The sequence below is a fragment of the Tenebrio molitor genome, chromosome 9 (assembly GCF_963966145.1).
Source record: "Tenebrio molitor chromosome 9, icTenMoli1.1, whole genome shotgun sequence".
In the NCBI taxonomy this organism is placed as follows: domain Eukaryota; kingdom Metazoa; phylum Arthropoda; class Insecta; order Coleoptera; family Tenebrionidae; genus Tenebrio; species Tenebrio molitor.
The window spans coordinates 16,288,923-16,304,250 of NC_091054.1; the positions used below are offsets into that span (position 1 = coordinate 16,288,923).

General features: G+C 35.9%; 1 protein-coding gene across 1 annotated transcript in view; it reads left to right on the forward strand.

Annotated features, from left to right (window-relative positions):
• The window catches only part of LOC138138613 (uncharacterized), a 151,061-nt gene that overhangs the window by 116,774 nt on the left and 18,959 nt on the right, over positions 1-15,328 (forward strand). The window contains exons 3-4 of the mRNA XM_069058599.1: positions 9,989-10,239; positions 14,632-14,849. Coding sequence (XP_068914700.1) covers positions 9,989-10,239; positions 14,632-14,849 — 469 coding nt within the window. The remainder of the gene's footprint in view (positions 1-9,988; positions 10,240-14,631; positions 14,850-15,328) is intronic.

A 15,328-nucleotide genomic window follows, 5' to 3' on the forward strand; every position in this document is an offset into this window, starting at 1 on the left:
AAAAGACATCATTGGAAAATTTTATTTTGTATCTACTTTTTTCAAATAGATAAATTTATTAATACATATTAACATTTTTTTTTAAATTTACTATTTGCAATACAATTTCTTATTTACATAATCTATGGTAACACGACAATGATTGCGATTATCATCTGCGATGTCCGGCGGCGTATTAGACATTTTTTCATCACTTTAGCTATTGCTATCAATTGTATGAACGTTCATTTTCTTATTATGCACCAAATAAGCACCAGAAATAAAGGATGCAACACTTTTTCGGGGAAATAAAATACTTTGGTTAGATTTAACTGTCAAATATTCATTTGTTTTCAGTCGGTTTACTCGGTTTTGTCGGTTTCGTTGTTAACTTACTAAACAAACCAACAGATGGCGCCACGGTCACCGTCCGAAAAAGTGCATCCGAAAAAGTGCGTCCGAAAAAGTCCGTCCGAAAAAGTGCGTCCGAAAAAGAGTTATTTTTCGTCCGCTTTCATTACCTTTACATTTACCTTTTTCATTAAGGGTGCTTAAAAATGATTTTATTTAAACTTGTGCCAATCCATATAGGGGTAACAAATATGTCTAAGGAAAATTTACGTACCAATTGCAACTGTGCAACTATGAGAACAGGTAACGATGATTAGATAACGAACCATTGGCAGTTAGGGGTGTGAGAGCGAGCGTAAAGAAAGGGACGGAGGGTTGTTGCAGATAAATCTGGAGCGGTATCGCGCTAATAACCGGAGTTTATCGTCTCGTCTGGGGACTTTCAAGCTCACACTGACGTATGGCTCGACTTCCTCGTTGCATAACTCTCAGTTAATGGTGATGTAATTAATCTGCCAGGAGATGGCTGACGGGCAAGTTGGTGCAACGTGTCGACGTGTTATGGAATGTTATCAGGTGACAGTGAGACCACGCCGAAGAGCTTGTCCAAATTTCTACTAGTTTATTATTGTAACTTCATCATACAAAGCAAAAATCTATATGTTAATTATTTTTAAACAAACCGTCAAACCTTCTCTCCAGATTTTTGGTGGGGCTGTTATGATATCCTGTCAGTTTTCTTCGTTGTCTTCAATCTGTGCTGCATTACTAGCTTTAATAAATGTGCGTCAACGAGTAAATTTCCTCTCATTTCTTATTCACTATGTTGGTGAGCATAGTATGTAATAAACGAGATATTTGACGCAAGAAAATGAGTGTTTCTATATTCATTATCCGCGGCCGTGCAATATATCCCATTTATCTCACTCATTTCAGAGAGGTAATGACTTACTGTACCGCAGACCGTGCTATAAAATAAATAATGGAAACAAATTTTTCGGCGAGACCTAAAATCAATCTTGACGCTATTGTGTTTATAAGCACTGTCTATAAAAGAATGTAGGATCACAAACGGCTCTGGAATTTGCATTTGCCATCTCGTTGAAATTCATGAAATACTAATCGCAAACTGTCAAATATTCACAAGCTGTCAACACAGTCAACTTAACCTCATTTCCGCTTTCAAAGTTTAAAAAAAAACTTTTTCCAAAGCTAGATAATGTCCGGCGGTGTTACAAAGGTATTGTCTTTATCTGTTTTTATATTGAAAATCAGCATGAAATATTTTGTAGTACGTTTCATTTTCCGTCGTAACTTGTTAATTCCTTGTAGAAATTTAATAAACAGAATGTCTTCTTTACTTGGTGCGTGATAAACGCCTCTAATCAAGTATTTTTCTTTACTTTGAATTTCTACTGAAACGTACAAATTATGTTCTGTGCTGAGATGTAATTTAAATTATTGTTTCAAAAAAAAAAACTGGCCGTGTAATTCTTCAGTAAAAAAATAATTTGTTCAGTGTTCGTATGGACAAGGCAGCAACGAAAGCAATATACTTACTTAAAAAAAATTAAAAAACTGCTTTCGCTCCCTTAGAGAATAATTTATTCATTTTCTCCGGAACGAAGTTCTGTAAAAAATAATTCGCGAAATATAAAAGTCGTTAAGAAATTATTGAAAGCGTCCATGAAAACGCCGCCGAAGTCGCTCCCGTTAAATGGATTAACTCGGCGAATTAAAAGAAGCATCGAGGAAACAATTTAATCCATGTTGTGTAGCGTCAGATCAAAGGAGACATCGCTTGATATTAAAGAAGTTTAAGAGAGGCAACTCTCGAGGCTGACAGATGTAACGAGCTTGCGACAACTTTGATTTAGACGCATTTAATTAAACCAAACAAACCCGCCGCCGGTGGCGAAGAGAGGAAAAAATTCCGTTCGGAAGCCGAGCGAGCCGGGGGCGGCGCGTACACCGCCACCCAAGATTCAGATGCAATTATGTAAATTAATTCCCGACGCAATCAACAACCGGCAACGTGTATGGCGCTACCAACCGGTGGAGAAAGGAGTACGTCCAGATCGATACTTGTCGTGATTATATCCAAACAACCCAATTAATTAAGGGGCTGAATGATGCAATCAGTCGGGGGCAGAAAATCGCGGGACGGGGATGCCGCCGCCCTCGCGGCCTATCACCGGAAACAAAGACCGGAGGGTCTTTATTGTTGGCCTGACTCTATTACGCCGGACATTGTCAGCGTTTTTCTGCAACGTTCATTACACGACCGGAGTGTTATGATGTGGCGGCGCTTTGCTCCCGTCATTACAAAAGCCTCGATTGCGTGGGGGTGGCTTTTGCAAGTGGCAGGGGGCTCACCGAAGAAACGGAAGGGGCGCACAGGTGTTTCCGATTCGGTTGTCGCGAACAAAAATTGTCAAAATCGGGGATTTACAGATTATCGAAATGTCAAACGCAAGGTACTGATGATGGGTCCAGATCATCCAAGCAAGGATTTATTTCTAAATCAGGGAAATTGTTGTGTGCGTGACAAGAGAGGAAATGGTGAAGTTTAAGAGGAGGGAGGAGGTGTTGGATTCTCTCATGGGCTGTGACCTTGCAGATGTCTGCGTGAAGGCGGAGCGATAAACCAGTGAAAAATCTGGAAACGAACTGAAAACGTCGACTACTTTACAAGAAAATAGACGAGAGCGAGATAGATAGATTCCGATAGATTTGTAGCACCTACTTGAGAACGATATTCATCGTTTGCCCAGATATGACTCATAGCCCATGAGAAAATCCAAAACCTCTACCTTTTCTGCTTTTTTTATTTGGATACTACTCTTTATTTCTTCTCTTTTCTAACTTCCTTCTGCAGTCCTACGTCATTTTTTTTCTTTCTATTTCTTGTCAAAATAGCGCTTCTATTCTTCCAATGTAACCATTCTTTCTCTTTTAACTTGCTTCTTTGAAATTAACTTAGACTATATTCGTTTCCCTTTTATTCCCACTGGAAGTGAATTTGAGGAAAACGTTTCCCAAAATATTTTTGAAGAAGCTAAACTGATGATAGCGGTCTATATGTTTGGCTTAAACTATACAGGTGATCCTATTAGGCAAACCAGAGGCCAAAAGGATCTAAAAAGTGAACAGAATTATTGTTCCCATTCCGAATTCATATTTGATGTAGAGAAGCAGAAAAAATGTACTTGCTATTTCTGATAAACTTTTTGGAGGAAGTGAACTCTGAGAGGATTGTCTTGTCGATGAATTTTTAAAAGACCATAGAAACTGTGGACTTAAACAATTCTGAAGCAAACATTCTCTTCAGAAGCATTTATTGGCTTGCAGCCCAATCAAGCAAATTTATACATGAAATTAGCCTCTCGATTGCAATTTATATTTTTCCAATTACCTCCTGTACGGTTCAGTTTCAAATTAATGTTCCTCGTTTCAACCCAGTCCATTTAAACAAGCCGAGATACCTCTCGTCTTCCACATTTAATTTCTATTAAAAGCAGCCAAATTAAAATCACAAGAGTCCCGTTGAAAAAAGTCCAGGCAAATTAAAATGTTTGCGTGTCTCGTCGCCCCTCGCTCCCATTCTGCGTAAATATTTGATATTATATTAATTCAATTAGCTCTCAGAAAAGACAAGCTTGTGCCAGTAACAATTTTCGCACTACTTGTTGCTTGGCAAATGCGTTTATGCAAATTGGACGTGAAACGATCCTATTAATTAATGAAAATCGGGAAAATTGAGAGGGGCTTATGTGGAGAGGTTAGGTTTGTTAGATTCCATATCAATTTGATTTTGATATCGGGAGTGGCGTGGTTGGGGGAAAATTAACTTCAAATGAATCGATAAGCGACGGACATGGAGGCATATCAGTCGATGAATAATCACTGTCAGCTGGGTAACGAAGTGGCTAAATGCTTGTCTGGGTCTGTTCAGTAATAAAAATGGAGATGTACAATCAAAATAAAATCATGCCGAATTTTATTGATAAGTGTTAATTTAAAAAAAATGTGTAGTGCTCGTCTTGCAAAGAACTTCGAGGGGACGATGTTAAGTGAAATTCTTGTGGCAAACTTCAGTTATAAATAAAATGATCAATTCACATCGACTGCAAGAAAAGTAACTACCAGATAAGTGATTGATCACTAGTTGTTTTGGAAATGACGTCGGAATCATTCATTATTAGGAAAATAACATCTAGGGAAAATTGATTGATGAAATATTTTCTTTTTGCTGGGAAAGGCATTTTATACTTTCACTTAAAGCTTTCTGGTTATGATAAATTAAATAATATCTAATAAAACACTAATATTACTTAAAATTGATTGTATTATGCAATATACAGAGTGATCAACAAGAAAACAAATCAAGAGTGCTACCTCATCTTTTATTTTATCGAAACATCTATCTTAGCTTAATTATACATATACGTATACTTACTATCCACAGTCGTTTTATTGGTTGCCTACCTCTCAAAAATTATGTACTTTATTTTCAGTAGCCAAACCCATTTTAATACTTATTCTGGAAGAAGTGTTGCTTAAAATTACAGGAAATGTCAATAAACTTTGCCGAGATTGAAAACTTTGTCAAAGTTGCTCTTGTTTATTTTATAAATTTTCTCCATTTGCCTGATTTGTTTTATTTTTGATCACCTTGTATAATATAATACTAATAAATAATATACAGGCTGATTCACGTAGCCCGTTCATTAGAAACTTTCTGATTTCCCCAAATCATATTAATATGAAAATTGGTAGTTGACTATAATCGACTACTCCAAGTTCAAATGAAATATTTTCAAAATGGTGGCACTTCCGGAAATACCGGAAATCGACGCCATCTTTATTTTTTTTAATGGAAAGGCCTCATTTTGACTTCACATTTCGATTCTACGTTAAATTTTGAGTTTGGAACGTCTTTTTATCAACACTTATCTGTCATCGTTTTTGACCTATGTCATTTTTTTTGCAAAAAAGCGAGGTTGCAGGGTTTCATTAACAAATTTATAACTCTTGAACCGTCGGAAATAAATAATTGATTTTTTTTAGTTGAATTCCTAAAGACCTGGCCGATCTTTTCCGCTGTTAGTCAAATTTTTTTTATGTTACATACGGCTACTAAAATTTTTCAAAATTGCTAATCAAAAAATGTCAAAAACTTCATTTTTTTAAATGGCAACCACCATTTATGACACTAGATATGAATGTAATATTTAATTCTAAGCCTACTTTTATTAACATTGTGTATGCCTATTCCCAGCCGTTTTGGCGTAATTTCGATTTTTTGAGTAAAATATTCTTTTTTTTATCAAACAATTGTTTTATTTGAATTTTTATTCAAAAATCACATGCAATAAACAGTAGATAACAACGAAATAATAAAAAATAAGCAAATTAACAAAAACATATTTTCACTTATAATATCCCTAGTGCATTGATTATTTCCGGATATTAATCAATGCACGAGGGCATATTCGGTAAGAAAATCGCAACGACACGGACATTATGCTTCTTAAATTATAAATTTTTAAATCGTACGACACTCATTAAAGACCAATAGAAAAATTAGTTCACGAGCCATAACCAAGACAACAACAAAATAAATAATTTTGATTGGCTGAAAAACTTTTCACTTATTAATCACAGTTAGGTTGGTCTACCTACAAAAAATTTCCAAGAAATTTTTTTGTTGCCATGGTTATGGCTCGTGAACTAATTTTTCTATTGGTCATTAATGAGTGTCGTACGATTTTCAATGAAATCATTTATATTAAAATATTTTTTTGTTAATTTGCGTATTTTTTATTGTTTTGTTGTTATTTAATATTTATTGCAATGCTATTTTTGAATAAAAATTCAAATAAAACAATTGCTTATAAAAAAGAATATTTTATTCAAAAAATTGAAATTACGCCTAAACGGCTGCAAATAGGCATACATAATATTAATAAAAGTGGCCTTAAAATTTAATTTTGCATTTATATCTACTATCAGAAATTGTAGTTGACATTTAAAAAAATTAAGTTTTCGACATTTTTTGATTATCAATTTCAAAAAATTGCAGTAGGCGTATGAAACATTAAAAAAATGTCGTTGATAGCGCAAAATGCGGCCAAATCTTTGGCAAGTCAGTAAAGTAAAAATAAATTATTTATTTCTGATGGTTCAGGAATTATAAATTTTTTAATGAAGCCCTGCAACCTCACTTTTTTGCAAAAAAGATGACAAAGGTCAAAAACGATGACAGATAAGTATTGACAAAAAGACGTACTAAACTCAAAAGTTAACGTAGAATTGAAATGTGAAGTCAAAATGGGGCCTTTCTATTTTAAAAAACAAAGATGGCATCGATTTCCGGTATTTCCGGAAGTGGAGTAGTCGATTATAGTCAACTACCAATTTTCATATTAATATGATTTTGGGAAATCGAAAAGTTTCTAATGAACGGGCTACGTGAATCAGCCTGTATTGTACAGAGTGTCCCAGAGTTGCGAGAAAGCTCCATTACTCCTTTATTATTAAAGATATTAACTTTTTCTTTTTTCTACATGATAGCTACACTTCTACTGCACATTCGGAAAATATTGCGGTATATATACAGGCTGTCCCAATATTGTAAAAACACTAAAGTCATGTTTTTTTAAATGGAACTTACCCAGTTTGATTTCATTTTTGGATTCTATGCTAAATTCTGAATCAAATCTATACAGGTCATTTTTACTTATCTGCCATCGTTTTTGATCTGTGGCGCTTTTTTTACTAGAATTTCGAATTACAGGGGTCCGTTCGAAAATTCATACCTTCCAAATCGTTAAACATAAATTAAAATAATTGACGCTGTTTGATTCCTGAATGTTTGCCGTATCTGCTGAGTGTTTACTCAATAACCTACTCAGTCGCATATGCCTACTGTGATTTTTTAAACATAACAAACTAAAAATATCAAAATCTCATTTTTTTCAAGTGGCACCCCGTATTTATTATTGCCCTGGTCGAAATCTTTTTTGACAAGCTTTCCAACGGTCTAGGGTTTGTGAAAATCTAGGGTACTATCCTAAAATCACTAAATTTCGAGCAACTTTTTCGTTAAAGACAATACAAAAATCTAAGAGGCCCAAGAAAAGATAATCACACAATATGGTCATTCCATAAAAATGAATCAACCAATAAAACATTGTTTTCGACTTTCGACCAGTACAATAATAAATATGGGGTGCTATTTGAAGAAAATTAGTTTTTGACATTTTTAATTTGTTATCTTTAAAAAATCGCAGTGGGCATATGCTACTGAGCAAGTTCTTGAGTAAACACTCAGCAGATGCGGCAAACATTCAGGAATCAAACGGTGTCAATTATTTTAATTTTTGTGGAAAAATTTGGAAGGTACGAATTTTCGAATGGATCCCTGGAATTCGAAACTCTGGTAAAAAAAAGCGCCACTGATCAAAAACGATGACAGATAAGTAAAAACGACTTCTATAGATTTGATTCATAATTTAGCATAGAATCCAAAAATGAAATCAAACTGGGTAGATTCCATTTAAAAAAACATAACTTTAGTGTTTTTACAATATTGGGACACTCGGTATATATACCGCAATATTTTCCGAATGTGCAGTAGAAGCGTAGCTCTCATCTAGAAAAAACGAAAAGTTGATATCTTTAATAACAAGCAAGTTATGGAGCTTTTTCGCAACTCTGGGACACCTGTATATTTGCAATTGAAGGTCATTTGGACGCTTCTTAATTAATCATTCCTTTCTTCTTTTTGGTTGGGTTTTTGATCATTTTTACACTTATTAAATTTAGCAAAGCGCTAACTACTTTGTGTTACGTTGTTTCCTGAACGCAGTATAATATTCCTCAAAAAATAATTTCAAAATATAGTTCCAAAAAGTAGACATTTTCAAGGTTATTCGGCTTGTTAATATTTATATTTGTCCTTAAAATTAATTTTAAAATTTAGTCCCAGGAGGTGGAGAGCTCTTTAGCTACAGTCGAAGAGCTTTCTGGTCATGCTAAGATAAAAAATATGTAATAAAACACCAATACATATTAATAATGCATAACAACCTATGTATTAAAATGTATCAAATTTAAGAAGTCATCGAAAGGTTAGTAGAAGATAAGCCATACCAGTTCTAGTCCAAGATCGTATTTCCTTGTAGAGATTCGTGTTCCTTTCAAGGTCATTCGGCTGATCATTAATTAGTTACTATAGCTTACTTGTATTTCTCTTTTTTTTAGTTGAGTCCTTGGTCGTATTATCGCCTTGTTGAATTTAGCTAACACTGATACTTGAACTATTTGTTGTGTTCTTTTCCAGAAGGCAATATATTTTTTTAAATTAACTTTAAAGCCTGCCGCTAAGAACTAGAGATCTCTTTAGCGATACAGTTGAAGACGAAGTTAAAAGTAATCAAGTGTTGGATGTTATTCTCATTCTTAAATTGTATCGGGAAATTTATCAGGAGGGCGAATGAGCGTCACCTGTAATTAAATTTGCCGCCGAATCGCATACTTGGAGTTCATTTGATTGTCAAGAAGGCGTTTCTGTGCGTATTTTCCGACAGTTTATTACTTTAGCCGGAAGTCCTTCCGGGGATCAATGGATGAGAATCATATTAAATTTCTCGCCTCCAGCTAATAATGTCACTGTCTATAGAATATGAGTGGCAATTCTTCCATTTTTCAATGGGACGTAAGACACGTTCGGCTGACATTTTTAATATTTCGCCGCGGCCGCCCCACCTCCCCTCGTTCACTTTCCCCAAAGTTTATTACGACAGACGGTCGCCGTTGACGTATTCGCCGGAAATGATTGATCTATATTGAAAACTAAAAAAGTTATATTGGCGGGGGTGGCGCCCCTCAAACTTTGATGGAAGCCGGAATTGTTCGTCGAAAAAACAATCTCCCGTTTCATGTTGTCGCAAAAGTCGAGATTAAAATCGCCACGAGCCGGCCGCCCCCGGGACACCGCCGGATTTTAATAAAAGTCCGCCTTATTGCGCCCATAAATCGCGGTTTTCTTTCAAAACAAGACCGCCGATGGACTTAATCCGCCCGGTCAATTTGCAGCGCACGGACCGCCATCGCCATCTGTCGACACGCGCCGGTGCAACACGCCGCCGCCGACCTAACAAGCCAGCCAGATAATTGGAAAAGCCCCGGGAAATAAAACGATTCGGTCGGCGTGAAAACACCAGATCCAATAATCCCAGATTTAGTTGGCGCTGAAATAATGGAACGGTGACGGGACGCCATGGACGGTTGCCCTTCTAAATCCCGACGCTAGTTTAATAACTGTCCCTCAACGAAAAGCTGCACCAGCTCAGACCGAGCACCGCCCCATGACTTGCTGACGAAGCTCGTGCTTTCAACACAAACAAAGAGATTTCAAAAACCAATAATAATAGTAACCGTAATCACAACCACGATTACCTGTCACCTCAGGGTTCCTCAAGGCTCCATTCTTGGACCTTCAGTTTTCATTCCCATATTTTTGCATAGTACTTTACTGAGTGGAGAGTTTGGCTACTCGCTGTCGCAGTGGCGTCTCAAGGTCACATCGATTTGAGCACCAGACTGATGTACTTAGTTGTGATTTTCAAATAAGGTGGATGTCTTGTTCCAGATCGTGGACGGCAACGCCAAGACGGACGTGTCGAACCGGAAAGAGCCCGGAATCTTCTGCGGGGAGAGCGAGCAGCCTCAGACTTTCATGTCGGAGACGTCCTTCGTGAAGGTCGTGTTCCATAGCGATAATTTCACCGACCAAACTTACTTTAGTTTCGACACGAGGGCCGAGCAGCAACTCGTGGTGTATCTGAGGTACGGCCAGCACCCGGAACTTTATCCGAATCGGCGCGGGGAGGTCGTCCAAGGGTAAGTTCAGAACGTCCCGCAACTTATAACTAAACACATACATTCTCATTATGTTAAGGAATTAACGCAACTAGTTCTTGATGACGAGACTAACGAGCTCTAATGAACACAAACTGTAGTCGAACCACCCAAGTTTATAAGCTTTTGTGCGAACGGAGTTTTGGCGCTGCTGCTAAATTGTCTGTTGGAATTGTCAGATACCGTGTGCATATTTAATCTGTATTATGCAGATTGATGACAATGCAAATATCGTGTACGCCATGCATCAGGGGTGAACCGGCAAATATATCTTGAATAATTTGTTCCCTTCAAAAACGTTGAAATTCGGAAGCAAATAAAAGGGTAAATCTCTTGATAGATGTAACAAAATATATGTAAGTAGAAGAAGTATGAACAGGAGTTGTTGAGAGTTGTTGAACATTTACATAATTTATTTGGTGAGAAGTAAATATATTTTTTTCAATATCTGCGTTTTCGGAAAAATGTTTACAGCTGAGCGGTTTTAATCAAGAAAAGTCAACATTTTCGCACTTGACGTCAAATTCGCCGTTCAAAGATTATTAAACTTTATAACATAAACAAAAATCCGCCTTCCGAAGCCAATAAAACCAGAAAGTTAATTAGAAAAATTTTACGAGCTTTAAAAGCTCGGAGCTTAATTGGGAAATTTCCAACTTTCCAACATTATAATTCAGCCGTCGTGAAACGCAAGAAATAAAAGCGACAAAGTGACCAGTTTTTGCAAACTTTACTCCCAAAAGCACACACAGACGGTGTTGGTTTGGTGCGCTTTTTGGTACAGAAATAAATAGTAGTTCGCTCAACTGTCCTCGGTTTAATGATAACATTCGGCTTGGTCTACAAAGTGTAGTAGAATTTGCACATAACGTCTGGAGCGGTTGCCGCAATGTTAAGTCTTGTTGCTGTTGAATAACACTGCAAGATAGATAGACGTCACTTGTGTGGGCTTTGCGGTGTGGCACCAAATTCAAATGGCTCAGTAATTTACATAATTTACGGTCATTTATCGCTACTAACGCGACTCTGCATTGCTAGAATGCATCGTAATTTCAGACAAGGATAAATTAGGAGAAAAAATGCGACATGAAGAAACGCTAAGTTAAAAGTAATGCAATAGCTTGTGCAGTTTTTGTATACTGGTTGCAGTAAAGTAAGACTTGTTTTTTCAATTCTTGTGTTTGGTCTGCACAACAATTTTTTATCTCCGGCTGTTGCCAAAAATTATTTATGGCTTAGTGTAAAATGGCTGAAAATATATTTTAACAATCTCTAATGCTACTTACAAGAGATCTGTGACAATTTGAAGCTCTCATACTGGTTATACCTGTTCGAAACCTGTTTATCCAGGCTAGGCAACACCTAATACTGCAGCTATACTAGTCAGCTATACTACAGGGTTTTTAACATAAGGTGGCGAGCCTGACCAGGTAAAAATGCAACCCAAATGGCAATTCACAAAGCAATCTCGATCCCTATTACATTATCCGGCATTATCATAATGAATGAGCATAAAACATAGATAGCTTTTAACGTCAGCCTAATGAATGTCAATTTCTGACAGAAAAATACATCTCTCAACAAAATATGATTAAATAACAATAATACGCAATTAAAATCACAAAAGTAATGGGTGAGTAGGATCATATCGGTTCAGTCATCGTTCGAAAATAAGTACTAAATATGAACGAAAAATGCAATGACAGATATACAGAGTGATCAACAAGAAACCAAATCAAGAGTGCTACCTCATCTTTTGTTTTATCGAAACGTATTTCTAACATGGATCCGACGCTTTTATTTACTTGCTGTGCACAGTCGTTTTGTTGGTTGCCTATCTCTCAAAAATCTATTTATTAATTGCCTTTATACTTTTTTTGTAATTCATGAATAATAGATTTAAAAGAAAGTTATAGTTAATTATTATTTTTTATTGATAAAGGAAAAAACACAGTTACACAAAATTCCTTCATAAGGCACAATCCTTAGTTACAACATTTTAAAAATAATTATTTTTCACAATTCTTTGTTCTGTTGTTTTCTGTAAGAAAAAGGCAAAAGTTATTATTCTCTAATTTTTGGGTAATTGAGAACTTACACGTATCTTTTCTAGCAGTGTTTAAAACATTTAAATTACTCCAAGGTCAAAAAATAAGATTCCACAAAAACTGCTCAAAGTGTTCTCCATTGTGGTCCAGACAGAATCAAACTCACCTCTCATAATTTCAAAAACCCTTATAAAGCTGTCAATTTCTTTAGGGTAATGTGTGGATTTTATTTCTTGCAACACACAAAGGGAAACAAATTAATATCCTTCTTAAAAAATTTCAGATAAGTGCCATAACACAATTTAACTTGTTGTCTTAAACGCCTTATGGAAGTTGAGGGATGTTCCTTGATAATTTGTTGAACATTTTACACCATTTCTAAAATTTGAACTAAGGACTGACCTGACTTCTTCTTAATGATGGATTATGATGTGCTAAAATTAGGCACTATAATTTTAAGACATTGATAAACTTGTTGATAACCAATACCATCAGGTTCGGACATCTGGCTTGAAATTCTTCAGTGTAAGGGGGTACAAAGTAAGGCCAGTCTTCATTTTCTTGTTTCACCCTCTTTCGAAAATAATCTAATAAAAATGCCTTCTCTTTAATGGTAAAACCCATTTTACAACTTATTCTGGGATAATTATTGCTTACAACTTCAATTAACGTCTGTAAACTTTGCCGAAATCGAAGATTTGTTTTCTAGGTTAAATCACTTAAATTGTCAACAACAACAACCTTGAATTTTGAAATGTGACATTTCAACGAAGCATCTCCGTACGAGTGGCGTCGCGTTTGGCAATAAAGATGATAATTTACTTACTCTTACAAATGTAAAATGTTGCTCTTGTTAATCTTATAAATTGTTTTCCTTATCTTATAATAATAATAAAATGCACAATTATAATTCCAACGTCTAAAATTCATAAGGTATCATTTTTTATTAAGTAGCGTTTGAGACCATAAATTGTCTACGCCCATGTTTTGACCGCTTATGTGCATATGATTTTGCTACGACGTGACCGATAATTTGCAACGCTTGCTCTGATTTGGATTCTTGTTGATCACTCTGTATATCTTTCAAAATAATAGAATACCTACTTGGATTCCTGATTTAATTTTTAGATACCAAAACACAATGAATGCTTTGTAAAGTGTATTTTGGGTTGCATTTTTACCTGGTCAGGCTGATCTTATGTGAATAACCCTGTATAGCCAAGGCTATACGGGTGACCTTGGAGTGTGAAACGAACCTCCATAAAAGATAACATAGAATATTGAGGCAGAACGTCCATTAATACCCTACTGCAATTACATTTAAAAAATTGATATTTCCCTTTTGTATTTTCTCTTTCTTTTTTGCACTCAAATTTTAATGTTTTGTCTATCTTCCATATTCCACACTCTTTCTCGTGCTTTGTATTTCCCCTATTTATATAATTTTCCCAAAAAGATTTTTTTTCTCTTTGTTTTCTATTACCTTATCAGTTATCACTCATTCTTTCCCAACTATTTATACATTTTCATTCATACATATTTTAAAACTTTTCATTCTTTATTTTCTTACTCCCATTAATAGTTTCCTTTCATAACATGTTTAATCTTGTGTTAATTCTCATGTCTCATCTTGCTTGCTTTTAATCAGTTATCAGTTCCTACCAGTCCAACCTCTCTTATTTTCTTTCAACATTTTCTTCCTCTATTTTCTGTTTTTTTCCCCTGAAAACATTTTTCCCGGCGCATCCACCATTTCTTCACTAACAATGTTTCATATTTCCACTCGTATTTCCATTTCCTTTTTTAAAACAAATGACACAAACACATTTATTTATCATAAAAACAACCACAATGTTCGTTGTATAAAACAAGCAAAGGTTGGTAAATGGCGACTTGTTTGCTCCTTCCGAGAAGTTATTTTGCGTAGTCCTTTAGCGAACGACCCGAGACGCCAATTAACTTTTTACAAAAGGTGAAAAATAGAATGTAATATCGCGCCGGTCTTTGAAAGTGACATCTCAAAGAATACTTTTGTTTGCCTTTATAATTAAACATAAACCATCTCCAGCGAGCCAATCGAAGCTCCGTCGATACCACCGGAAGCTGGCAACACTACCGAGGTGGATCGTTGGCGCAAAGCTCGACTTCTGCGGCGTCTCAACGCCCCCATTATCTCGCCGACAAACCTCCGACGACATTGTCATTTTTAATTAAAAGCGAGTGTTCTTTTGATGTCCGCGAGTAAATCTGCAGCCGCGTAAACGCGTGACAAAAGGAACAAACCGCAATGATGAGGACCCGTTTGATTTTCGATTTCTCTTTACAGGTCTTACTGCGAGAGAATATTCCGGGACTGCCGCCTCCAGACTTGCTACGTGCAATCTCCGGCCTACCCCGGAGTCTATCCCCGGAATTTGCACTGCAGATACTACCTGAACACAAGACTGCCTTTCATCAAGCTGTACATCGAGAATGAAGAATTCAACATCGACGGACAGCGATGCGAGAACATCATGACCTGCCCCATGCGGCCGATATCATCAGGTGAGAATTCGAATTAATTTCGGACGTCGACGAGGTAATTGCGACGCACCGCAAACAGAATTAAATTATGGATGATGGCAAGATTAATTTTGGAGATTACGCCGATTTTGTTATTTTTACATATGTATGGTGGAGCTGGGGAATTTGTTTGGTCACAGAATTGAATTTATATTTTTAATTAACTAAAAATAACAAGGTTTGTTTACCTGCGCGGTCATATCAATCACATCAAACAAATAATGCCGTCTAAAATGCTTCCTCTTGTGGGAATATGTTGTTCGGTAAAAACATTTTCAAATTATTAGAATCCAAAACGAAATCGCGAAAGGAAATCTCTTTGGCAAATTAAATATATGTTTTTAAATTATTATGCAACCAGTCTTGCAAATAGGTTGTGAATTGTCTCTTTCTCTAAACCTTAAGTAAAAATCATCTTATAGAATCGTTTTAACAAACATGTTAGCTTTCTTAAATTCTAA